The 24,886-nt window shown below is 38.0% G+C and overlaps 1 protein-coding gene across 2 annotated transcripts in view; it reads left to right on the top strand.

Annotated features, from left to right (window-relative positions):
* LOC113681928 (MAM and LDL-receptor class A domain-containing protein 2) overlaps positions 1–24,886 on the top strand; it is a 99,010-nt gene that overhangs the window by 10,728 nt on the left and 63,396 nt on the right. For both annotated transcript variants that reach the window (XM_089199248.1, XM_089199247.1), the window contains exons 5-37: positions 160–462; positions 1,083–1,339; positions 1,782–1,872; positions 2,507–2,647; positions 3,205–3,467; positions 4,266–4,356; positions 4,653–4,787; positions 4,945–5,201; positions 5,988–6,153; positions 6,663–6,806; positions 7,010–7,278; positions 7,539–7,632; positions 8,751–8,891; positions 9,560–9,904; positions 10,402–11,541; positions 12,138–12,650; positions 12,990–13,246; positions 13,743–13,965; positions 14,420–14,697; positions 15,202–15,502; positions 15,982–16,250; positions 16,852–16,994; positions 17,258–17,585; positions 17,868–18,129; positions 18,878–19,137; positions 19,715–19,883; positions 20,162–20,568; positions 20,761–20,992; positions 21,361–21,617; positions 22,074–22,164; positions 22,646–22,792; positions 23,288–23,553; positions 24,118–24,364. In XM_089199248.1, the coding sequence (XP_089055374.1) occupies positions 160–462; positions 1,083–1,339; positions 1,782–1,872; positions 2,507–2,647; positions 3,205–3,467; positions 4,266–4,356; positions 4,653–4,787; positions 4,945–5,201; positions 5,988–6,153; positions 6,663–6,806; positions 7,010–7,278; positions 7,539–7,632; positions 8,751–8,891; positions 9,560–9,904; positions 10,402–11,541; positions 12,138–12,650; positions 12,990–13,246; positions 13,743–13,965; positions 14,420–14,697; positions 15,202–15,502; positions 15,982–16,250; positions 16,852–16,994; positions 17,258–17,585; positions 17,868–18,129; positions 18,878–19,137; positions 19,715–19,883; positions 20,162–20,568; positions 20,761–20,992; positions 21,361–21,617; positions 22,074–22,164; positions 22,646–22,792; positions 23,288–23,553; positions 24,118–24,364 (8,487 nt within the window). The remainder of the gene's footprint in view (positions 1–159; positions 463–1,082; positions 1,340–1,781; positions 1,873–2,506; positions 2,648–3,204; positions 3,468–4,265; positions 4,357–4,652; positions 4,788–4,944; positions 5,202–5,987; positions 6,154–6,662; positions 6,807–7,009; positions 7,279–7,538; positions 7,633–8,750; positions 8,892–9,559; positions 9,905–10,401; positions 11,542–12,137; positions 12,651–12,989; positions 13,247–13,742; positions 13,966–14,419; positions 14,698–15,201; positions 15,503–15,981; positions 16,251–16,851; positions 16,995–17,257; positions 17,586–17,867; positions 18,130–18,877; positions 19,138–19,714; positions 19,884–20,161; positions 20,569–20,760; positions 20,993–21,360; positions 21,618–22,073; positions 22,165–22,645; positions 22,793–23,287; positions 23,554–24,117; positions 24,365–24,886) is intronic.

Below are 24,886 nucleotides of genomic sequence, written 5' to 3'. Positions count from 1 at the left end.
TGTCTGTTTCAGAAAGGTGTCTGTACCTCACCTTTATGTGAGACAGCTTAGTAATTAGAAAGAGAAATATTTCGAAAGGGTGTCAGGCTAAATTCCCTAGAAAGGAATTTAACAAGAATTTGATATGACAGGTTTTAATTTTTCCATTTCTTCTTTCAGGTGTTTATTCATTGGGCTGCTATCTAACATACAATGGAAACCATATCTTTAGAGTAACCTTACCTGGTACAGTCAGGGGAACAAATGTTATCCAACAGTGCATTACTAAAGCAAAGAGATTTAAAAAAAATAAAAAAAAAAACCTTCAAGGCATTGGTATCAGGAATTATGGTTCTTATTACCGTTGCTACGCGGATGAAGAGGCTGATCTGCGATACAATAAACATGGACCTTCTCTTAACTGTGGATCACAAGGTCTTGGTACTCAGAACACCAATACAACATCTGTGTTCTTGTTTACAGGTGAAATGTGCATCATTTAATTGTGGCTGGGTTGTATGAGAGACAGTGGCAAACAGTTAGTGCATTGGATGCCAGGAGAGAGGTCTGAATTCTTGACCTGAGGGGGGGGGGGGGGGGCATTTTGTATTATAACTCACTTATCACACGGCACAAGATCATGGTACAGTTATCTTACAATAACCTCCCACTATTTCCATTGAAAAAACAAACAAGTCAAAGCCAGGGGAAGAAGCCAACTCAAGAAGCCAGCTCAAGAGCTTCTCATTTTCATCTTTATTACTTAACATGGAAGAAAACCAAAATGAACTTGTTTTGTAGAGTTCAGTGTTAGTGACATTGAAAAGCTGATATCAAATACTGTTCCAGAAAAAAATCAATAAAATTCTGCTGTCAAGGCATAGCATGAAAATTATTGGGAGGGTTATAAAATGAATAAACCCCCTCCTGGCTCGCTTGTATGTTGGCTGATAACATCCTCGGCTGAGAGATTGTCCTAAAAATTTCACATTTGCCCCTGAGGCTTTGCTTCTCAGCCAAATATTCACTTTTCACCAAACATATTAGCAGCCTTGAAAGGTTAATTGACTAATTACATTTGCCTTCTTGTATGTTTCTTGCAGGTCGATATATGTATGTTGAGGTGAATGGAAAGCAGAATGGAGATATTGCCCGCATCTCAAGCCCATTGGTTTCTGTGTCCCAAAAAACCACTAAGTGCTTGAAGTTTTGGTATCACATGTATGGGCCTCACATAGCATCACTTAATGTGTATGCTAACACAACATCTTTGGGATTTCCTATCTGGTCAAAGAATGGTACACAAGGAAACAAGTGGAAGCTGGCCAAAGTTGATGTTGTAATGAGCCAGTCTTATTCTGTAAGTTTTTTCCTATTGGCTTTCATAACATTGGCTTTCATAACATTGACCTTTTTTTCATGCTTGAGCATGGAAAAAAAAAAGGAATTCCTTTTTCCAGGAATTTTAAAAGGCAAGGATAGGAAGTTTTAAGGCAAGGATAGATGTGCACAATAACTTGCCAACAGTTTTTAAAACAAACATCTTTGATTTCATTTATAGGCTAATGAATTAGGTATCAATAAGTCTTTATCGTATAATTTTGTACAAACTATAGAAAGTTAATTTAGTTAGAAATTAAAGTTTTGCTGGTCATATATTGTGAATCTTGTTTTTAGCCAGATAATAAGGGTATGGCAATTTTCTGGTCATATTTATAAAAAAAGATAGAACATAATAATATTGTCTTTATTTTCATGTGGCTGAGTGTAATTTGATCAATGTTTTTTCTTGCCTTTTCTAGCTGGTTTTTGAAGGAACAGCAGAAGGGAATGATAAAGGGGACATTGCTTTGGATGACATTCAGTTGGCAACTGGATCATGTGATTACTCTGGTGAGTGTTATTTGTAGACAAAATGTGTACACTTCCTGGAAAAAAAAACGACTTGTAGAAAATCTTAGATGCTTGTTCTTAGAAGTATAGAACATGGCTATGAGTCTTTTCACTCCTTCAGATAAGATAATAGCTTACAGGGCTGTTATGGGACACTGTTTGATGTACTGTCTGTTTCCTGATAATATTGTGTCTTCCAACTTGCTTTCTCAAGAATTAAGCCTAGTGGTCTAATGTGCCTCTCTGAATGGTTCATGGTAGTTGGGATGCCAACATGTTGGTCCATTCAAATACCAGGGATGTGGTGGTATCATGCTGTTTTTGCATTCAATTAATATAACATTTTTTTGGGGGTTATTTCATAAGTTTTGGTGGCCAAAAAACAAGAGTTAGAGAAGTGAGCTTGGGGCACTACAGTGCTTGAACCAGATCCCTGAGGTAGAAGTTGAGGAGGTCCTGCAAGAGAGAGAGAGAGATTATTCACTGTTTTAAGAGGCATGCAGTCATTAAATATTAAGTGAAGTCAATTTTTGTTCATGTTAAAGCATTCAGGCCTTATGTACCATGTGCAAGTGGTAGCAAAAGTGCAGGTAGAGATGTAGATCACTACTTTTGTTTCTTTTTTTATTCCTAGGTGACCCATGTAACTTTCAAGATGATAGCTGTAGCTTTACACAGGACAACACAGATAACTTTGACTGGATACGAACTAAGGGTTCCACACCCACTCCAGGAACAGGACCAACTGTTGACCACTCATATGGATCTAGATTGGGTAAGGTTTTATTTTTTTATGATTTAATTGATTGCTAATAAGATAAACTGCTGTTGATATTGATGATTTCTTGGTAATTTTGATTATCACCTACTTAGGCTTATTCTTGGTAAGTTCCCAAAATATTCTGTTCAGTGAAACCTTATGATAACTAGATTTTTCAAACCTGCATGGGAGAATCAGTTGATTGCTCAATCACCTTGGTGAGGGTTTTCCTGTCATTTACTATTGTTTATTGGTGTTGTGTCATTCCTTGTGTGTTGGTTCACATTAAGAAGGTTGATGAGACTTCAAATAAATTACCTGCTGGACACAACTTTTAGAATTTAGTTACCAACAGTGAAGTGACTCAGTCACATTGTTGAGCAGCTGGTTGCAATTTTCAGATTCTGTTCCAGGGTGGAGATGGCTTCTGTACGAGTATGTTGCCCAATAGCCTTAAAAGTGTGATTCAGCCTGGGCTTGGTTGCAAACAATATGGCAGCATGTTTTCTAATGCTGTCAACGTGGTAAGTGTAAAATGCTTACTTGGTAACTTTCCTTTTGTCTCTCTGCAGGTTATTATATGTTACTTAAAGCTTCAGGACAGAGCAATGGTGATAAGGCCAGGATAATGAGAACATACAAGAAGGCTACAGTCACAGAAAGTTGCTTTCAGTTTTGGTACATGATGTATGGTTCAAGCCTTGGTACACTCAATGTCTATCAGAAAGTTGGAAATAGTCTTGGAAATGCAATTTGGACTGTCTCAGGTGACCAGGGTGTTCAGAGGACTTGGCTAAAAGGACGTGTCACACTCAACAGTACAGCCCAATTTACTGTAAGTTTGGTTATCTTAGCTCTCAACAGTGTTTGAAACTTTAGAACCACAGATTGTAGTGTTGTCAGGTCACCAGCTGTTTCCATGAATTAAAATGTATTGTTATCATTAACCTTTCAACTCCCAAGATCTGATGGTTTATTCTCCCCTGTAGCTGCTACACATTCCCTTGTAAATTAGTTATGAGAACTTGGTGCTAGATCAAGATAGCAGCTTCTACCGGATAAGTTTGAATATTCTCATTACCTGTTTGCTGAAGAAAGTATGGATATTGTAGGGAGAGGTTTAAATTTATGTCCATCACTTCTGGGAGTGAAAGGGTTAATGGTACTTGCCTCTAAAGGTACTTTTTCTTTTTACTCCAATCATCTGCAAATAATTGTGGATGCCTGAAATACTTTGGGAACAAGCTGTCATGATTAGCACTGACAACAATTATTGTTTCATTCTGATGAATTACATTTGAGATAATTTTTTTTTACTAAGAGCAAACCACAAAACCACAAACTAGATGTAATTATGAAAAACTTATGATATTTGCTACTTGCTATGTTAAATATGTGATTTACTTCTCCACTCCCAAAAACTGTGGGAAAATTGCAACTAAGTTGAGTTTGTCATTAACCTTACTTTTGACTTACTGACAGAAGTTCTTTTCTTATTAAATATTGGTTTCGCATTCATTTGACTAATTGATTGCTTACATTTTTTTCACTGTTAAAAAACTTGCCTCTTAACCCTTTCAGTGGCAGATAAGACAATTTTAAGCATGTTGATAATTTTTTTTTGGTATTACAGGTTGTTTTTGAAGGAGTAAGAGGAAGTGGTGACAAAAGTGACATTGCTATTGATGATATTTCCATGTCTTCAGGCCACTGTCCAAATCCTGGTTAGTGTACCTCTTTTTTCCTGTATCATGGCTTATGGCATACTTAAAAGATGGATTGGTCTATGATTAGGAATTGCTCAGTACAGAAACCTGCAATTTTTCTGACAGAAGGTTAACTCCCTTAATTACCAGTCATAGACAAGAGGCAAAAAACAAAGGCAAAACTTTAAATTAGTTCTTCATATGTCATAAAACAAGGGTTGTAACATTAAAACATGCTACAACTTCATACAATCAACCTTGGCTCCATACATAGCATAGAATAAAGTCCTGAGTTACTTTGATCTTCACTGTAGGGGACTGCAATTTCCAGAATGACTTCTGTACTTGGAGTAACATGGCTGGTGATGATTTTAATTGGATCAGGGGATCAGGACAAACACCAAGTTTCTTTACAGGTCCTGATACAGATCGCCTGGGTTCTTCTCAAGGTACAAGGCTATAGTTACTGTAGAAAGTAGATACAAATGTGTCATAGTCCTTTAAACTTTTTCTATTTATTCCCACCTATCTGGTGAGAAAAAAAGTAAAATTGTGCAAGGAAACAATTCTTTTTCTTCTTTGCTTTTTCTTCTTTCTTGTCATTAGGTGCCTACGCCTTCATTGAGACATCAAGTCCTAGAAAACAAGGTGACAAAGCAAGATTAGTCAGCACACAATTTAATGGAACGGCCTCCAAGAACTGCTTTACTTTCTGGTATCACATGTATGGTTCAAGCATTGGCTCCCTCAATCTTTACCAAGTAGTTGGTAATACTGAAACACTCATCTGGACCCTCTCAGGAAATAAAGGAAGACAATGGTTTAATGGACAAGTGCCAGTTGGAAATCAAGCTAAATATAAGGTAGCCAAACATTGTCAGCCCCCTTTTACTAGCAGCCTGCAATAATGTTATAATTACCAGCCTTGGGAAGCAAAAGATTCTGCTAGAAGGCAGTTTCAACCAACATGTCAGTCATGTAAATGTTTTTGTCTAGAAGAGTCTCTTTTTCCCTTATTTTATTTTTTTCCTTCTGAGGTTTGATTTGCTAATGTATGATAACAACTTTCGAATAGACTGACAAAAACACAATTTAAAACAAGGAATACAGAAGATTTGGTAAATTTTCTATAAACAAACAGAACAATGGTTAGGGCTTTACTGAGTTTCACTTGTCTAATAAGAATGTGTTATTGCTTGTAATAAGTGGCTGTACATGTATTTGTTACTGCTAAGGGTTATAGTGCATGTTGTTTGCCAGTCAAAGCTCCCTTGGTTTAATTATAAGAGACCTGAAGGGGCTCTTTTGTTTGAAATCTGGGGTGAATACAGCTGTAGCTCTCAATTTTGTACTAGTATCAACTGGTGGGTGATGTGAATAAACCAGCAAATCAGCCAGAGGGAGTTTTCTTATTTGTTCACTAAATTCTCTAGTTTGATTGAGAAAGAATCAGATAATGTAATAAGAAGAGTAAAGCATTTATCAGTTCCTAGTAGTTTTTAGAATTGGAAGCTTTCATGAAGGTTAAGTTTAGCAAGTTACCCAAAGACATGTACAAGAGCCACTTTCTTGTGACATTCAGGCTTTGATAGATTAGCACATCCCTGCCAGTACTGATGAGCTTTAATTTTTTTTGATACACACAACAGATCATTGCTGAAGGTATCAGGGGAACTAGTTATCAAGGAGATATAGCCATTGATGACTTTAGGTTCCTTCCAGGAATCAATTGTCAACTGAGTCCGACAGCGGCTGCTCCGAACTATGTTACCACTGCAGCTCCAACAACTTCATCAGCCACAACAACGCCTATTCGTAAGTTACCTTCTTGTGTACTTTCTTAAGTGCCTTTTTTGTGGAGGAACATTCTATCATGCAATAAAACTCAAAATCAAATAATGCAAATGGAAGAGTCTTGTAATGCTTGTAAGCTTGGCAACCTTTGGAAGTTAATGGCAATTTGCCTAAGGTTGGGTCTTGGAGGTTGTAGGAATCTCTTTGCAGTATCATGTTCAAATATACAACAATTTTGCATTATGCTGATCTGACTACAAGAGCTTCAAGAAACTCTTTTTGCTCACAGCTGTGAACTTGATGTAAACAATGAACTTTTTATTATCTTAGGTTGTCAATGTAGAAGCATTTCTTTCCTTCCCACACAATATGTGTTTGTTTTTTGGATGTAGAGTTGAAACTATGTCCCTGTCTGCTAAATAGCCTGGTAGGCTATTTAGTGACCAAACTCATATAGCATATTGAACTCAAATCATATTATCAGTTTTTTCTGAAGTTCCTTACTTATGTGTATAAAATGTTCTCTGCAGCAAGTGGTGGCATAAACTGTGACTTTGAATCAGACATTTGTACCTGGACACAAGACAAAACAGACCAGTTTGACTGGACAAGGAGAGCGGGCTCTACTGCATCATCATCAACAGGCCCCTCTGCTGACCATACAAAAGGAAATGGTTAGTAATGTGATAACAGTGATGCTACTTTTAAACAATAAAATAATGAAATGTTTCACTTCCACCAGGTACTTGTTACTTAGAATTTACTTTGACATTGGCAAGACATCTGCCCTGATGTCTACTTGTTGGTGAGAGATAACGATTGCTTATTGTGTCTTTCCTTAGTTATGTTGACATTCTTTTGGTGAACTGGTTTGCAGGTAATGGCTGGTATGTGTACATTGAAACATCTTGGCCAAGAAAGATGAATGATACAGCAAGGCTTATTAGTAGTTCTATTCCAGGAACTACTGCTAGCAAAGGAAAGTGCTTGTCATTTTGGTATCACATGTATGGAGCAGACATCAATACCCTTAGTGTTTATGTCAGGACAGGTGCCCATGATTCAATGTTGTGGTCTAAGACAGGAACACGGGGAGACAAATGGATTCAAGGCCGAGCAACTGTGACCAGTAGAGATCATTTTAAGGTAAACTTGATGTGAAATATTCATTTTAAAACTGTGCAATTCTTTGGGGCATTTTGTGAGGTCTGTTATTTCTAGTAATGAAAGGAGCCTATGTATTGGAGTGGAATGGAACAAAATAATGGTATTGTAGATAACAGTTTTAGTGAACGACACAAAAAAACATAAAAGTGGTGTGAAACACTAACTGTGGGTGATAAGTAAGCAGAAAGGAAAAAGAAAAAACCTTTAGCTATTTTCTGCAACCCTGCATTTCTTTACAGATTGTAATGTCTGCTTCAGTTGGCAAAAGTTACCAAGGAGACATTGCTTTGGATGATATTTCTATGACAGATGGACCTTGCAACCATGACTCAAGTATGTATTGGACAACATGTAAAATTAATTAACACCTGGTTCATCCTTAAAAAATGCCTGAGATGTTCATGGGCTTCTGGTTTTCCAATGTCCTAAGACACTAAACTATTCAATGTATGGCTGCACAGGATATCTCACAACCTAGCCATGAGCCTTGCACAGAATTGCCTAGGAATCTTCATGCTGTCATATTTGTGAGAAACTGAAGGGGTTGGAAAGGGGTTGGAAAGGCAAACGAAGGAACTTTGAATAGAGAGACTAATATTTACTTTGCCCATGACAAAATAAGTGCTCAGAGCAGGCTCAAAAATACAGCATAACTGACTGCCACATTTATACTATTTGCTGTTTGAGGTTTATTGCTACTTAATAAGCTCAATGATGAAACAGCCCTAATATATATTTACCTTTTGACCAAGGACAAAATAAGTGCTCAGAGTAGGCTCAAAAATACAGCATAACTGACTGCCACATTTATACTATTTGTTGTTTGAGGTTTATTGCTTCTTAATAAGCTCAATAATGAAACAGCCCTAAAACCGAATTAAAACCTTAAAACTCTAAGGGTGTCAAGCATCTAATTTCCCCTTGAAGTCAAAGATAATGAGACTAGAGGAAATGATCACCAACTTAAGAAGTCTCGCTTGTTTAAGCAATTGTCCTTGTTAGTACCAAAGGAAATGTTTAGAGAAGAATATGAAGAGTATAGATACTGATGCTAGGGTGTAAAAAGGTAAACAGTAGGAAAAATTATGATTGAACCTTTTCCTTCTGTCCACCGCCATTTACTTTTACCCTTAAATTCCAGAGATGATTAACATGTAACTTCTCCCTATAAGAATACTCAAACTTATTTGATAGAAGGTGTTATCTTAATCTTACACCAAATTCTTGTAACTAAATAGCAAGGAAACATGTAGCAGCTAAGGAGAGAATTAACAATCAGAGCTTGGAAGTTAAAGAATGAGAAGTCGCAAATTGGCTGTGAATTAACTCGTCAACGTGTGGGGAATTGTAGTATAATGGAAGTCAGTGAAATTTTATGTAAGAAAAGTTTTGTTTTCATGTCTGGCTAAATTTCGATTGACTGTTCGAATTGTTTTATTTGGACATTGCAGCGACCTGCACATTTGAAGAAAGTCACATGTGTGGTTACCAACAGGATACAACGGATGATTTTGATTGGGCTCGTGGCAGTGGAGCAACAGTTACCCCCAACACTGGGCCTGCTGCTGATCACACATTAGGATCAGCTTCAGGTATGTCTGTGGTGACACTTAGCTTTTCTAAGGGAAAGGGTGAAGATGCTTTCTCTTCATTGCCTATCAATATTATTTGCAAATAATGCTATTGAGCATCAGAAGGTATTCTATGGTCTAGCAGAGAAAATGTTACCAGTAGTCCTATCTCTGCTATTGAAAACTGACACTAATAATTTTGAGACTGGAAGGCTATTCACAATTACAAGAAAAAATGTTAATAACAGTTGTATATTTTTGTAAGGAACTTCAACTTTACTCTCCTCTACAGCAATATTATTTAAAAAACACAAGATACTTAATAAACAACTGGTGATAGAAAATTGGATAATTTTGGTTTTGTCAACTGAGTTAATAATGTAAATTAGCCACTGCAGAGAGTTTCAAAGCTGACAATTTGAGCAGAGTGGATGACTAAGGTCTAACACTTAAAACATCAGCTTTGAGACTCAATCTTTATGGTAGCCAATTTACATCATCATCTCAGTTGATAAAGCCACAATTATCTTGTTATGCTCCCCAACTGATGCAGCACCACAGATTCTTTAGAAACTTACCCCCTTTAAACTTCGATCAAGATCTCACACCCAGCCTGTCACCATTTGCCCATGTTGGGCTTTCTGTATAATTATACTCACAAGCTTAAAATTTTGTCTGAATACATCTAGGGTTTTACATGTATATCGACAGTTCAATTGCTCAAAGTGGGAAAAAGGCCAGATTACTGACTCCTCAGATGCCCAAAGTTAGTGCCAAATGTCTGAAGTTCTGGTATCACATGTATGGATCAACGGTAGGGACTCTGGCAGTGTATAAGAAAACAGGTTCTTTAGTGGGTATTCGCATCTGGAGACGCTCTGGGGATCAAGGTGATGAGTGGCTTGTTGCACAAGTTAGTGTGTGGAGTCCTGTAAAACCATTTTGGCTTTCATTTGAAGGTCAGGTGGCTGGCAGCACAGGAGATATTGCCATTGATGATGTTGAAATATTTGCGGGCAAGTGCCCAACACCTGGTGAGTACAGGCTTGGTACTGCACTCTTTAAATTCCTAGGTTCAAAGCCAAACATGGGCTTTTGTGTCAGGCTTTTTCCTGTACAGTTAGCAAACAGTCAAAATCTGACTCATAAATGACAAATTGGAGGGTCTCAGTGTGCATTGTCAGTCTTAATACACTACTTGAGAATTTTATAACAATCATGTTTAGAAGTTTACAACAATCATTCCTCAATCCATAGTTTCCAAGTTCCTAAAGGATGTACATTTTTTTGGAACCATCCATCACTTTCTGTTATATTGTTGACCACTTTTGTCCTACATCTATTGTCTTATCCTCTTCCCTCTCAAAGTTGACCAAACAGGGGTTTCTCCCTTCAATATGATTCCATTTCAAGGGTGACAAGAAGAAAGAAAGATTGAACACCAAAACTTCTTCCAGTTGAATAAGGACGAGCAGAGAATTCATATTTAAATCATATGGAAGTGATGTGAACATTTTTTTTCCATTTGTAGGAAATTGTGACTTTGAGAAGGGAACATGCACCTGGAGAAACACCCGTAAGGGAGATGACTTTGATTGGTTACAAGGCAAAGGTAATACACTGTCATCTACCACGGGGCCATCTAATGACCACACCACTAACTCTGCCAACGGAACCTACATGTTTATTGAAGCTTCATCACCAAGAAAAACTGGCGACAAGGCAAGATTTTTCAGCGAGACATTAAGTGCTGTTCCTGCCAAAGGAACATGCCTTCAGTTTTGGTACCACATGTATGGTCTTGATATTGGAACCCTTAATGTGGTGCAAAAGACAACATCTGGAAGCAAGTCTGAAAACATTCTGTGGACTTTGCAAGGTCAGCAGGGTAATAAGTGGTTAAATGGAAAAGTGTCCCTCAGCAAGGTTCCAAGCTCTGACTTCTGGATCATCTTCGAAGGAATACGTGGTACTGGTTACCGTGGAGATATTGCCATTGATGATATTCTCATAACAAGTGGAGATTGTACCACATTCCCAGCTAATGCAGATCCTAACCCTGTAACAACTTCAATGCCCACAGCTACCACCCAGTTCACCCTGCCACCCACCATTGCGCCTTCATTGTACAACTGCGACTTTGAAAGTGGCTTTTGTAACTACACCCAAGAGCACATAACAGACATCTTTAACTGGACACGACATCAAGGTGGCACATATTCTGGAGGGACTGGCCCAACGGCAGATCACACCAAACAACAAGGAGTAGTAGGACCCAATGGACCAGGGTCTCTTCAACACAAGTTATCTGCAAAGTGTATACATGTCTACTTGGGTGGGTTTCGTAAACCAACCCCAGGCACTGTTATAGTGACTTATGACGGATGTGGAGAGAGTCGCTTGGAGTTTCAGCTAACATCTGATGGTTATATTAAATATACCAAGTACAATATGTGTCTGCGACGAAGAGGGGGATCTGGTGTCAATGCTGATGATGTTGTGTTAGATGACAAGTGCAGTGAAAAGTGGAAATTCACCTCCAAAGGTTCAATACAGCATCTACCAACAAGCAAATGTTGGACTCCATATGGTGGTAAGGCAGTAAATGATGGCAAACTTCTCCTCAATACAACTTGTGATAATAAGGATCAGCAGTTCAGGTGGCAACCAAGTAAGTCAAAACAGAGATTATCTGATTCACTATCAGAAAATACTATATACTTGAAAAAAGAGAAGTTTCCCTTGTTTTGAGCACATATTGCACCTTATCTTCAAAAATAAATTTCACTTTATTGCAAAGGTTTTTAGTTGCAATCAGTCTGCCATTACCAGAAAGTGTTTTAACTGAGTTGTAATAGGAGAGTTGGATGAAAAAAGGTGATTTCAGAGACGTATGAGTTAAGAATCTCAGTGTGGGAGCCCATGATAATTTATTTATATGCAGATCAGAAGCTATCTTCCAGAAGCACAAAGTCTATAACCAAACACTTTGCATTGCTTTCTTTCTTGATCTAGCTCTCTTCATCCTTCTTCTTCCAACTAACCCTAAGCAAAGAATTAGGAAGAATCAGATTGAATTAGTTTTGAAATTTAAGTGTAATAATTGTCTTTGTTTAATATTTACAAAAATGCAACAGCAATCAAGAGATAATATGAACAGCATTCATATCATCTCTAGGGCTCTTGAAAGCCAATGATTCTAAATAAGATGAGAAAGAAATAATTAAGATATGAGACTGTAACCATGCATTTTGTTTATCTTTTCAGCACGTGGATGGTATGTTTACATAGAGGGATCATTCCCAAGGAAGCCTAGTGACACTGCAAGAATTCATTCTCCTTATGTCAATACTAACCCTTCGCAGCCCAAGTGTCTTTCCTTTTGGTATCATATGTATGGACCTCACATAGGGCAACTTAACATCTACCGCTATGCTGGTGGCCAGCTTAACTCCCCTGTCTGGTCCAAATCTGGCTCCCATGGCAACAAATGGTTGAATGGTCAGGTAGAGCTAACAAATAACAATCCTTACAAAATTGTGTTTGAAGGTGTGCGTGGTTCAAGTTACCAAAGTGATATTGCTCTGGATGACATTCAGCTCAGCAATGGCCAGTGTACTCCAACTATGGACTGTGACTTTGAAAGTCCAGTATCCCAGCTGAAATTGTGTGGTTGGAAGCAATATCCTGGGGCTAATATCAACTGGCGTCTTGGTCAAGGCAGCACATCATCAATCAACACAGGACCAGCAAGTGATCACACCCTTAGGGATGGCAGAGGTAACAAGGAAATATCTTTAAATATCAATAGAATAACTTATAAACCTTCTAAAGGAACTGGCATTGATGTACATGTATGGCAGAAAGGGGTGAACTAAGCACCTAAATCAAGGCTAATGTCTTATTAATATGTAATTGTCTTTCATATTATGTGGGTTGAAATGTATATAATAAGGCCTTTTGTTGTTGTAGGAAATTTTCAATAACAATAACTTGCATCTTTTTATCAATCTACCATCACTGAATGCCTGTAATTTTAAGTGAGAGAAAAGCTTCTCTGTGTACTAGGTGCAAATAATAAAACTAAATTTTAATGTATTTGTTGCTTTGTATTTACAGGACATTACCTTTTCATTGAGACATCATTTGTTGCCCCTAACTCCAAAGCCTGGTTGATAGGTCCAAAGATTAACCCACAGAGTGGAAAGTGTTTTCAGTTCTGGTACCATATGTATGGGAGCAGTATTGGTCAACTTAATGTTTACCTCATGACATCAAAAACAGTTCCATCTATTCCTGCTTGGTCACGACAGAGAGATCAAGGGAACTTGTGGTATATTGCTCAAGTATCCATCACAATCCCTAACTATGTTAATGTAAGTTTGACTGGTTTTCTTGAAGACTCACTTGTGATAGCTATGTTAACTACAACATTGTGCTAAATGTGGGAAATGTAGCTGGATAAATTTCAAATGCTGTAATTTTCATAAACTCTGGTAAAATTCAATATGAAAAAATTATGTAAAAAATTTATTTTGACACAATGTATTTGAGTTGTTTGAAATAGTTAGGAGACTTGGTTCAATTGTATCTCAACTACATTATAGTGCTTTTGGAAAGTATATAGTTCAAAAGTTATACTTGTAGATACAGACATTCAACCATCTAATATCCTATGTTTTGGCATAACGAGGATGGTAATATTTTGGTAGGATTGCAAGCACAACTTTTAGACACCCTATCTAAACTTTTTGATTGCTTCCCAGAAGAGTATCCTTTTAGGGGTTCTGGAGACTGGAACAAGTGCTCTCTTCCACTATTTAATTCTAGTAAACATTATTGTCAATTGTGTGATTTAAATCTGTTTCGCAGGTGTTATTTGAGGGTGTACGTGGCACAAGCTACACTGGAGACATAGCAATTGATGACTTTAAGCTCATGGATGGACCTTGTAATCAGGCAGGGTATTGTGACTTTGAGAAAGATGACTGGTGTACATGGACAAATGACAAGAGAGAGGACAACTTTGATTGGTTAGTTGGTAGTGGCAGCACACCATCAGCCTTTACTGGGCCTGCTGTTGATCATACGACAGGTTTGTTCCATTAATTATTATTATTATTATTAATGCACTTTAACTTTAAGCCCTTTTCCTTGAAGTACATTTTTAGGTAAGTTTGTTTGAGATATCTCTCTCTCTCTCTCAGGTCATCTCAAACTCCTTGGAATCTCAAAATATTTTTGTTCCCCTAGTAGGTTCCAATGTGATTGCAGTATGGTATCTTTGTAAAACTTCCCATCATAAGGATTTAATGTTTCACTCAATTTTGAATTACAGTATGTTTGATGTACGCAATTTTAGTGCACATTGTCTGATGACTAAGATGGTGTAGTTGTTTACAGCAGGGAAGAAACATGTACACACATTTGCAACTGAAAAGGCTGTCTTCTAGCCAGGTTGTATCAGCATAAACAGTACATTTTATGATTCCTCCTCTAATTTTTATTCTGAACAGGATAAATATTGAAGATTTATGATTGTTTTGCAGGACATGGTATTGGAAAGTACATGTTTATGGAGGCATCTGCACCAACCAGACCAGGAGATAAGGCCAGACTGTACAGTGAACGCTTCCAACCAACAGGTGGCTCTTGCATTAAGTTTTGGTATCACATGTATGGTCCTTCAGTAGGTACCCTAAATGTTTTAGTCAAGACTGGTGCAGGCAATCGGTCTGAGGATATTGTGTGGACACTTTCCGGCAACCAATTAGATCAATGGAAATTTGGGCAGGCCCCTGTTGTGAGTGCGCAAAGTGGATATCAGGTAGGAATTTGGAATGGCTTGTATTCAGGCACTTCCTTGATTAACGTCCACCATGGTTTCTGATTGGAAATGAAAATAGTGTTCTTCCTGTTTCTAGGATTCAGGACTGTCTCTTATCTTGAGCTGATGTTTCTTTTAAGAGTAGCATATTCTTTCCCAGAAGAACAAAATTTTTCATCCAGAATATTTCAATTTGCAATAAAAGACTTTGAAATATTGTCATCGTTGTTGAAACCTTGGCTGCTTTCTGACTGATTATGCTGGAGAGCATGAGTAAGGAAGTGATCTGCTTGCTTAATGTATGGGAAACAATACAAAGATGTCCTTTGTAGAGATGAGCGGCTTTAGGCAGATCAGCCTAAACTGCAGTACCTTATCTTACAGCTAAGAAACTTTTTGGCTCATATGTGGACTCTCTCATACTACCTTGATAAGGTGTGTGAAGTTTGAGTCATGCACCAGTGATAGGTTCACATTGTTAGTGCAAATTTTCTTTTCTTACAGGTTGTATTTGAGGCCATCAGAGGAAGTGACTATCGAGGGGATATAGCAATTGATGACATCGCATTTACAGTTGGAGCCTGTACTGTTTTGCCACACAATGCTAAACCGACACCTCCACCAACTCTGCCAGCTACAACTGGGCCTACAACAATTCCACCCAAGGGGAAATTTGACTGTGACTTTGAAGGTGGCTTTTGTCTTTGGACACAAGATTCAACTGACAGTTTCAACTGGACCAGGCATCGTGGACGAACATCATCAACAGACACTGGGCCAACCACTGATCACACTCTTAAAACAGGTACAGTCTAGGCAGGAATTGATACTCTTCATGTGGGATACACAGTGGCTAAAGTGCTTAAGTTGCTGAATCATGCTGTACCAGTTCCTAACTCAGGATTGTAAATGGTTTCAGTTGACCTGTTAGCAAAAACTCAACAAAATGTCTGGAGTTATTTATCCATAGCACTAGTATGCCACTCCAAGGGTGAAGAAATACCCCTAGTGAGCTCATGCTGGTAATACTGGGTAAGCTCTTGTAGTTTGTGGAGTTACATCATCTCTTCTATTACTTAGAAATGAACTAAATTTTGATGCTCTGGCTCATTTAAAGATGGAGTCCAATGCAGTAAATTGGTACAATAAGATCCATGCCTAATTTGTGGCCAGTGAATTATAATTTTACTCTATATGATGCAATGATTTGTTTTTGTAAATTGGTCAGCTATATGTGACTACTAGTATAGTGTATAAATATGCTTATTTGTTGTGTATTTTCAGGAAATGGCACCTATGCCTATGCTGAAGCCTCATATCCCAGGCAACTGAATGACACAGCTCGACTGATCAGTCCCACACTTCAAAGTAACACAAGACCTGGAACATGCATCTCTTTCTGGTATCACATGTATGGTGCTGACATTAACTCCCTGAATGTGTACACGAAGGTTGGAGGATCTCTTGGCACAGCGATTTGGCAAAAGAAAGGAAATCAAGCAAATGCATGGAAATATGGCCAAGTCTTTGTCAGGCAGCCTCTAAACTACCAGGTTAGTGAATGGTATTCTATGTTTTCTTTTTATATCCAAGTTGTTCTAACAAGTGATATGATCCTATCATAAGCAAAAGGGTTACACCATGAATTTGTTAAATCTTCCTTCCAGCAAAACAGTTGTATAAACATTTACATTATTACATCACCAGGCATATTTGTATTACACTGTTCTCTATACATTCCCTGTGGTACTGACAATGAGAATGCAATTTAAGTAGGAAATGAGCAGTTTTTAAGTTGGTGCATAATCATTGCTTTCATTCTCAGGACTAAATGTTAGATCCAGTGGTGATACTGTAAGGAGAAATTGGATCCTAGTTACACTGAAGGGTTTCGGAGATAATGGTTCTCTTGCTCTTTTAAGGCTAAAGTAAAAAAATGATATTTCCCATTTGTCAACAAAGAATAGCCCCCTTCATTAAAATTAAGCCAGAAAATTCCAAGTAGTTGGCTGAGAATTCTATAACATTCAGTTCTTAATGAACACTCAAACAGTGCAAATTGCATTTATTTGTTGTGCTGATAAACAAAGCTGCTGGGAAATCACTTTTGAAATGATGGTCTTGTCATTGAGAAATCTTGATTGGCCTTAACAGGTTGTTTTTGAAGCAGTGCGAGGAAAGAATTACTTGGGTGACATTTCATTGGATGATATTGCTGTCAAAGATGGTTTCTGTCCACCTCTGAAAGAATGTGCATTTGAAGAAACTGGCTTATGTGGATGGTCAGATGAAAAGAGGTACTTTTGTCAGACTGTAGTGAGTTTGTTAATTACTAGTGGCCCTATCATTGCAATCCCTTTTCTGTGTTGTTGAGGTGTTTTGTACACATTGAAATATTAAGTCAAAAGTACTGGGGTGTAGTTGCTGTAAAAGCTGTTATAAAGTAGGCTAAAAAGATCTGTGCCGGTAAAGAAGTACCATGGTAAAAATGATATATCTTACCTTCTAACAAAAGAATCCCATTTTCTTCATTATTCCTTTTTGGTGCATATGATTGTAGTGTTGATAACTTTGACTGGACAAGGCAGAGTGGTTCCACATCCAGCTCTGGAACAGGTCCAACTTTTGACCACACTTTGGGGACAGCAAAGGGATTCTACATGTTTATTGAAACCTCCTCTCCAAGAAAAGCAGGGGACAAGGCACAGCTGTTAAGCCCCAGATATGGTGCGACAAACGGAAAATGCTTGCAGTTTTGGTACCATATGTATGGACGTAGCATTGGAACATTAAATGTCCGTATTAGACGTTTGGTTCAAGGTAAACCCACCTACTTTCTACAGTGGTCCAGATCAGGTGACCATGGAAACCGCTGGAGGGTTGCGCAGGTAAAACTATCATAATTCAATTCATTTTATTTTTTTACAATTTTCAATTCTGTTAAAACCAATACAAAAGTGTGTTAATAGTTTCTGGAGGATATCTTTATGCAAATATCATCAGCTTTCCTTTTCTATATTTGGGGGCTGAAGAGTTTTTTTTGTTCCTTCTATTATCTGTGCTGCAAAGGGTCTCATTTTTTGATAATTATTGTTAATTATGGAATCTGAGAAACTCTAGTTTGTAAAGGGGAAAAAAGTCCACTGTCATGAATTTGTTTTTCTTTTCAGGTAACTGTATCATCTGTAAGTGATTACCAAATAGTATTTGAAGGAGTAGCAGGAAGCAGTTATCAGGGTGACATTGCCATTGATGATGTAGTTTTACTGGACAATGCTTGCCCACCCCCTGGTGATTGTAATTTTGAGACTGGCATGTGTACCTGGGTTAATGTGGCACAAAAGGATGATTTTGATTGGGTGCGGTATAATGGTGATACAAGTACCTTGGGCACTGGTCCTTCTACTGATCACACAACAAAGACAAAAGGAGGTGAGTAAATAGCTGAAAAGTAAGATCATACATGTAGCAATAAGTAAACATTTTTGGGTAAGGAGGTGAAGAAAGACGATTACAGATGTCCTTGAAGGATTGTTAGGGTGTGAGTGCTGGCTTGGCACATAACATTTCTGATGCTGCATTGGTTAGAAAAACCCTCTCTCCTCTGGAAGTTACAGCATTTCATGTGCAGAAAGAGAGAAAGAAGCTCTGTTTGGTATATTGCATTTTGGCATCTGTAAGAAAAAGGAAAAGGCTATGCCCATATGGAAATTGACTTTAAATTGTGGACTTGTCATTGTGAAAATGTTTTGTTTGCTTTATTTTTGTATTGAAAAGCACATGGTTGCCTTGAAAGAGCTTAAAACATTGCATTTTGTGTATGTTTTTCAATGGTTAAGTTCATCATTATTTTGTGATCTTTGCTGAAGGAAGAATTGTGGAAGGGTTTATGAGCTTTGGCTGTTTTAGCTTTTTGTTGCTAGACAACAGGGGCAGTTAATGTTGCCTGTTTATCCTGAATATGAAATGAACAGGTAGGTGCCATTTTATAGCTGCATCCTACGAACAGAAATGCTGATGCAGCTTGTTAAGTTTAGCTGCATACTATGAAGAGAAATGCTGATGCAGCTTGTTTATTTTAGCTGCATACTATGAACAGAAATGTTGATGTGGCTTGTTTATTTTAGCTGCATCCTACAAACAGAAATGCTGATGCAGCTTGTTTATTTCATCCTGGTAGGGTACTATATGTATATCGAAACATCAAGTCCACGTCTGCTTAATCACAAGGCCAGGATGGAGTCTGAAGAATTCCAACCAACAGGTGCATCAGGACGTTGCTTGAAGTTCTGGTATCATATGTATGGGGCTTCTATTGGATCACTTAATATCTGGATCAGCAGCAATGGTTCATCTGGTCAGATATGGACTCTTACCGGTAATAAAGGTGACAAGTGGCAATTTGCTCAAGCTCCTGTCAGCAGTAAAAGTGTCTATCAGGTCTGAACTTAAGTTTTTTTGCATTCTAGAAAGAGTTTTTATAAAGTCACTTTTCAGGCCTAGAAGGTTAATGAATTTTTAGGTTTAATCATAGAAATTTATGAGGAAATGATTGTGATCTTGAATGAGCAAGTTGTTCTTTTTGAAGCTGATTTCTCAGTCTTTCTCTAAGGACATTCAAGAGATCTGGCTATTCATTTAGCTTCTTAAAAGCTTGACTTCCTAGGAAACTAGTTAAAGGAATTTAGCAACAAGTCAAGAAAACACCCTATAGCTGATCACAGTATGTTTGCCAATTTTCATCACCTGTTAGCCTGATCATTTACTAATATTATAACAAGAACTTAAGAGTTCCTTGCTTCAAAGAGAAATTGGGTTTAATACAGATTTCCTCACGTAGTAAAATGCTGGAAAAACTTATTTTATAACTAAACACTTTTTCTTTGCAGAGTTTTAATTGGGATGAATTAACAAATACCAGTACTAACTAGTTAAAATGTCTTCTGTATGTGGGCTTTAGTTACTCTCTGTTGACAAAGAAAATATAGAATACTTGTGTTCTTTCTTTGGTTTCCAGGTTATCTTTGAAGGTGTCAGGGGCCAAGGTCATCAAGGTGACATTGCTATCGATGATGTCCAGTTTACAGTTGGCTGGTGTGTTGTCCTGCCTCCTGGTGCAAGGCCATTAAACCCCTGGACAACCCCAGCAGTGACCACCTCACCACCTATCACAGCCCCAACATCAGGTAAACAATGATTTTATTTCCTTTGGAAGAATAATGATTACAGCCTTTGCAAAACAACCTGAAATCCCAGAGAAGTGTAATTCCTCAGGATATTTAGCTACCTACAAATGCACATATAAATTGAGATTTTTTTAAAGAGCAGAATTGAGTGAAGGGGCAAAATGGAGAACTGTTTGTTTCGGTAAATGTCTTTTCTGTAGGCATCATGTTATGCTTATATTAAGCTGGTTGAGAGTCAGCTACAATTCTTGGTAAAAAATTAATGTTTTTCTTGACAGCACCTTCCATCTATGACTGTACATTTGAGAACAATACGTGCACATGGACTCAAGCATTGGATGACACTTTCAATTGGACAAGGCATCAAGGGAGTACACTATCTCGGTTCACTGGACCATCTACAGATCACACCACAGGAGGTGCTACTGGATTTTACATGTACATTGAGACTTCATCTCCACGAAAGCCCAATGACACAGCACGCTTTGAGAGTGCAATGGTCCCTGCCACACAACAAAAGTGCTTGCAGTTCTGGTATCACATGTATGGCCCTCATGTTGACACTCTTAATGTGTATACAAAAGTAAACCAGCAACTCGGGTCACCTGTGTGGACAAGAAGTGGCACTCAGGGAAACAAATGGAAACATGCTACTCTTTCTTTGACTGTGTCATCTAAATTTAAGGTAAGCAAAAATGATGTTACTTTTGAACATCTCCATGGTATACTTGCAAGAATTTGTTTCATACAGCATTTAGTGAGGGAATGTAGAGTGCAGAGAACTTTATGTCCCATAAGCTAAGCTTTTATTATGTTTGTGGCTCAAGCTGAGTTATCTAAAAAAGACATGCCGTTGTTTTGATATTTCTCCCTTAAGGTTGTTTTTGAGGGTCGCAGAGGTTCCAGCTGGGCAGGTGACATTGCTCTAGATGACATATCCATGCAAGATGGACAGTGTCCACCGCAGACTCAGTGTTCCTTTGAAGATCAAAAGCTCTGTGGATGGAAGAATATTCATGGTGACAACTTTGACTGGACACGAGCCAATGGCCTCACAGCCAGTTTAGGAACGGGTCCATCATTTGACCACACCACAGGAACAGCTAATGGTGGGTGACTGGGGACTAAGAGTGCTTTAACAATCTTATTACTGATTCCATGTATGATTTGAATGCTTTATAACTAATTCAAATCTACACCATGGCATTTATGAGGAGAGGGAGATAAACCAAGTGGTTAAAATGCCAGTTCCTAATTCCTCTGAGAGCGAATGACTCCAATAGTCCAGTTTTCTTTAGATCATAAGTAGTGGAGTCCTGAGTAGCATTGATATTCTTCTTACAATTCCACAAGTGTGATTTTCACTACTGAACACATAATCAGGTTGCTATACACTTGCATTTGCATTACCAAGGGAACCAGAAATCATGGACTTGAAACACTTCAACTGTAAGTTCTTTACTTAAAACATTCACAGGTTACTATTTGTACATCGAGACCTCTTCACCTCGCTCAAAGGGGCATAAGGCTTGGCTTGTGAGTCCACAATTTAAATCAACCAATGGAAGATGTCTCCAGTTCTGGTACCACATGTATGGCTCAACCATTGGAACCCTAAATGTTCTTCTACTACAAAACAAAACTCGCTCTTCTCCAATCTGGAGCCTGTCTTCAAACCAAGGTGACATCTGGAGAGTTGCCCAAGTCACACTCAACAGTGCTGTTGACTTTAGTGTAAGTGCTTCAACTTGTTGTAGTAGGAGGTAGGAAAAGACTTTTGAATGTTGTTTGTCCCATATGCTGTTCTTATCCACCTTAAATCTTTAAGATGTTTAGAGGAATAATTTGTTTGCACTAAATGTAACATGTATCGACTGTTTCTTAAAATTGAATATTTAGCATTTGCACTAAGTATATTATGTTTTCCCAAAGACAAATGTGTTATTTTACCTTCACCCAGTATTGTCCAACGTAAGTAGTTAAGCCTACATTCCTCATGAATATAATTATGGAAAAACTGAGGAAAGTGTTAAAAGCTGTTTGGATGAGAGATACAAGTTTGTGGGTCCTTGGCAGTTTTGGCTTACTTGCTCTTTTGAAATGAGGAAAGGGAAGAAAACATGAGTGTGGTATTCTCTCTGTTTGCTACCAGCTATAGCACTAAGATAACATGTATCATTGTATATTTAGGTAATATTTGAAGGCATCACAGGCACAAGCTATACTGGTGACATTGCTATTGATGATGTGGAGATCATTGATGGTGCCTGTCCCTTACCTGGTGGGTGGATAGTTTTGAAAGTGATTCAGAAATTTGACTTGTGACTGATACTGTTTTTATAGTAATTTGAATAAAAAGTATGACCTTGTAAGTGAAAGAATGATGGAGAGGGCTATGAGTTCAATTCTTGTGTAGAAGTGTTGACCAAAGTCAAATAAGAAGAACAAGAGAAAACATTATGCGAAACTGATGACTACTCAAAATTGAAAATGCAAACTGCTTGTATACTAGGAAGATGCAAGGGACCATAACTAATTTGCATGGTTTTAGTTTGGTGTTCTTTTGGCTGAGTGAGAGAGTGTGACTAGTTTTCTCTCTAAAGACACACACAGAATGCGAAACTTGTACTGTTTTTGTCCAGTTACTCAAGGTTACCTGTAGCACCATATCTGTATGATAATAACTTTTTTGATGAAAGTTCGATACATTTGGAAACCCATTTGATTGACTTTTCCTTGTTAAATTGCAATTTTTCACAAAGGTGACTGTGACTTCGAGAAAGGTATGTGCACATGGGTTAACTCACCAAATGTCTTAGAGGATGAATTTGATTGGACGCGAGGAAGTGGTGGAACACCAAGTCAATTTACAGGACCAAAGATTGATCACACAACGGGCTCAGCAAAAGGTCAGTGTCTCTTATCTTTTTTCTGCTTTTGCATCTTTGCTGTTTATCTTTCCTTGCAAAGTGAGTGTTAACAACCTTTAATGCAGGTCTGTGGGTGCACGGTTTTTGATATCTCATGGAATTGAGCCTGATTTACAAAGTTTTGCACAAGTAAACTTTAATAATCTCCTCATACTTATCTTTGTTCCCTTTTGGTTAGTTCTCGTCATGTTGTTTCTAAGTAACCCAACAAATGGTTAGTTGTTGCTTAAGGTTAAAATTGATTCTCGCTGATGCAAATTTTACTCCACAAACCTTGGGCAAATGATAATTAAAACTCACTTAAACTGTCAGTAGAATTTACTACAATATTTGTAGACTTCCAACCTGTTCAATTGCTATAATTGCATTTGTACTTAATGTTCTCGTCAAAAAAAGATTTATAATGGAATAGTGGACAAAGAGTTTATTTGAACCCTGCAAATATTAACATATTATTTTACTTTCTTGTGAAAGGAAACTACCTGTTCATAGAGACCTCACTCCCCAGAAGACGTGGAGATCGTGCAAGGCTGGAAAGTGAAGTTTTCCCTGCAACTCCTAGCAATGGCAGATGCATGCAGTTTTGGTATCATATGAATGGAAGCCATATTGGCACCTTGAATGTGTACATGAGAGTGTATGGGCAGTCAGAGACAAAGTTATGGTCACTCTCTGGTGATCAAGGGACTGCGTGGAAAGCTGCTCGACTGCAAATTCTAAGTGGTGGTCGCCATTATCAGGTAACTCATAATTTGAGGCTTTCTCTTTAACTAGTCATGGCATTTTTTGCGTTATGGTAAACAACTGACATAGAGAATCCCAGATCTCAGATCTTTTGAACCCATTCGCAAAATGTACATGGTTTTGGCAGAAAATTACATTGTTATGCTTTGCATCCTTTTTTCCATCTCTGCATTTTGAAGCTTATCCTTTTAGGGCCAAGGAACATTCTGTCTTCCTGGTCACACAGCAAATGTGTCTGCGTGGATGGTAGTAGCTGTCTATTAGAATGTGAATTTTGTCAGCAGTGTTTGTATTTGATTGCGCATTAACTCTATGACCCCTAAGAGTGACTAACATCTAGTTTGTTTACAATATCACCCCTTATTTCACATTCAGATCATGAGAGTAAAGGAAATGATCACCAACTAAAGAGGCTCTTGATTGCAAAACATATCCTACTTAGAAATGAGAGATCAATATGGAGAATATGCATACTGATGTTAGGGTGTAAAGGGTTAAATCACCCTTAAATGTAGCTCTTGTCTTGAAAAAGATGCTGACGTCAATGATAATTCTTGTAGATCATCTTTGAAGGCATTCGTGGAGTTGATTATCAAGGTGACATAGCGATCGATGACATAACATTTACTACAACTGTTGGTAAATGTATAACAAGTCCGGTCAGTGCAGTTCCATTTGATTGTAACTTTGAAAATGGAATATGCTCTTGGAGCCAGTCTATCACAGATCGCTTTGATTGGACAAGACATAGGGGTTCAACAGGCAGTGTTCTGACAGGGCCCAGCATCGACCATACAACAGGCACACGTAAGGATTAAATTACTGTTTAGAGACTCTGAATGTCATAACAAACCCCCATGGCTCACGTTAATTGACAATTTTTTGGAACTGTTGTACAGATCTAATGAATACTGTGAGCAGTTTTCGTTTTGCTTTTAGCAGCTGTCCTTTGGTGAGCCTTTTGGTCTCTTTTACATCACATATCACACCTGCACTTATCGACCTTCATTGGCTCCTAGTAACGTTCAGAGTTCAGTTTAAATTGCTCCTCTTTGTTTACAAGTCATTGCGCAACCAAAGTCCTCCCTACATTAAAGATCTTTTGTCCCTGAAACCAGCTACTAACTATGCTTTTCGCTCGTCTGCTCAATCTCTTCTGTTCGTTCCAAAAGCCAACTGCTCTTCACTTGGGGATCGGGCCTTTGCACATGCTGCATCTGTTTTATGGAACTCGCTGCCACTAACTAAAAGAACAAGTAGTAGCCTCGCCATTTTTAAAAAGCAACTTAATACATTTCTATTGAGGAAAGCTTTTAGTTTGTTTATTGC

The sequence above is a fragment of the Pocillopora damicornis genome, chromosome 3 (assembly GCF_964200805.1).
Source record: "Pocillopora damicornis chromosome 3, jaPocDami1.2, whole genome shotgun sequence".
Classification (NCBI taxonomy): domain Eukaryota; kingdom Metazoa; phylum Cnidaria; class Anthozoa; order Scleractinia; family Pocilloporidae; genus Pocillopora; species Pocillopora damicornis.
This window is presented reverse-complemented; position numbering and strand designations above follow the sequence as displayed.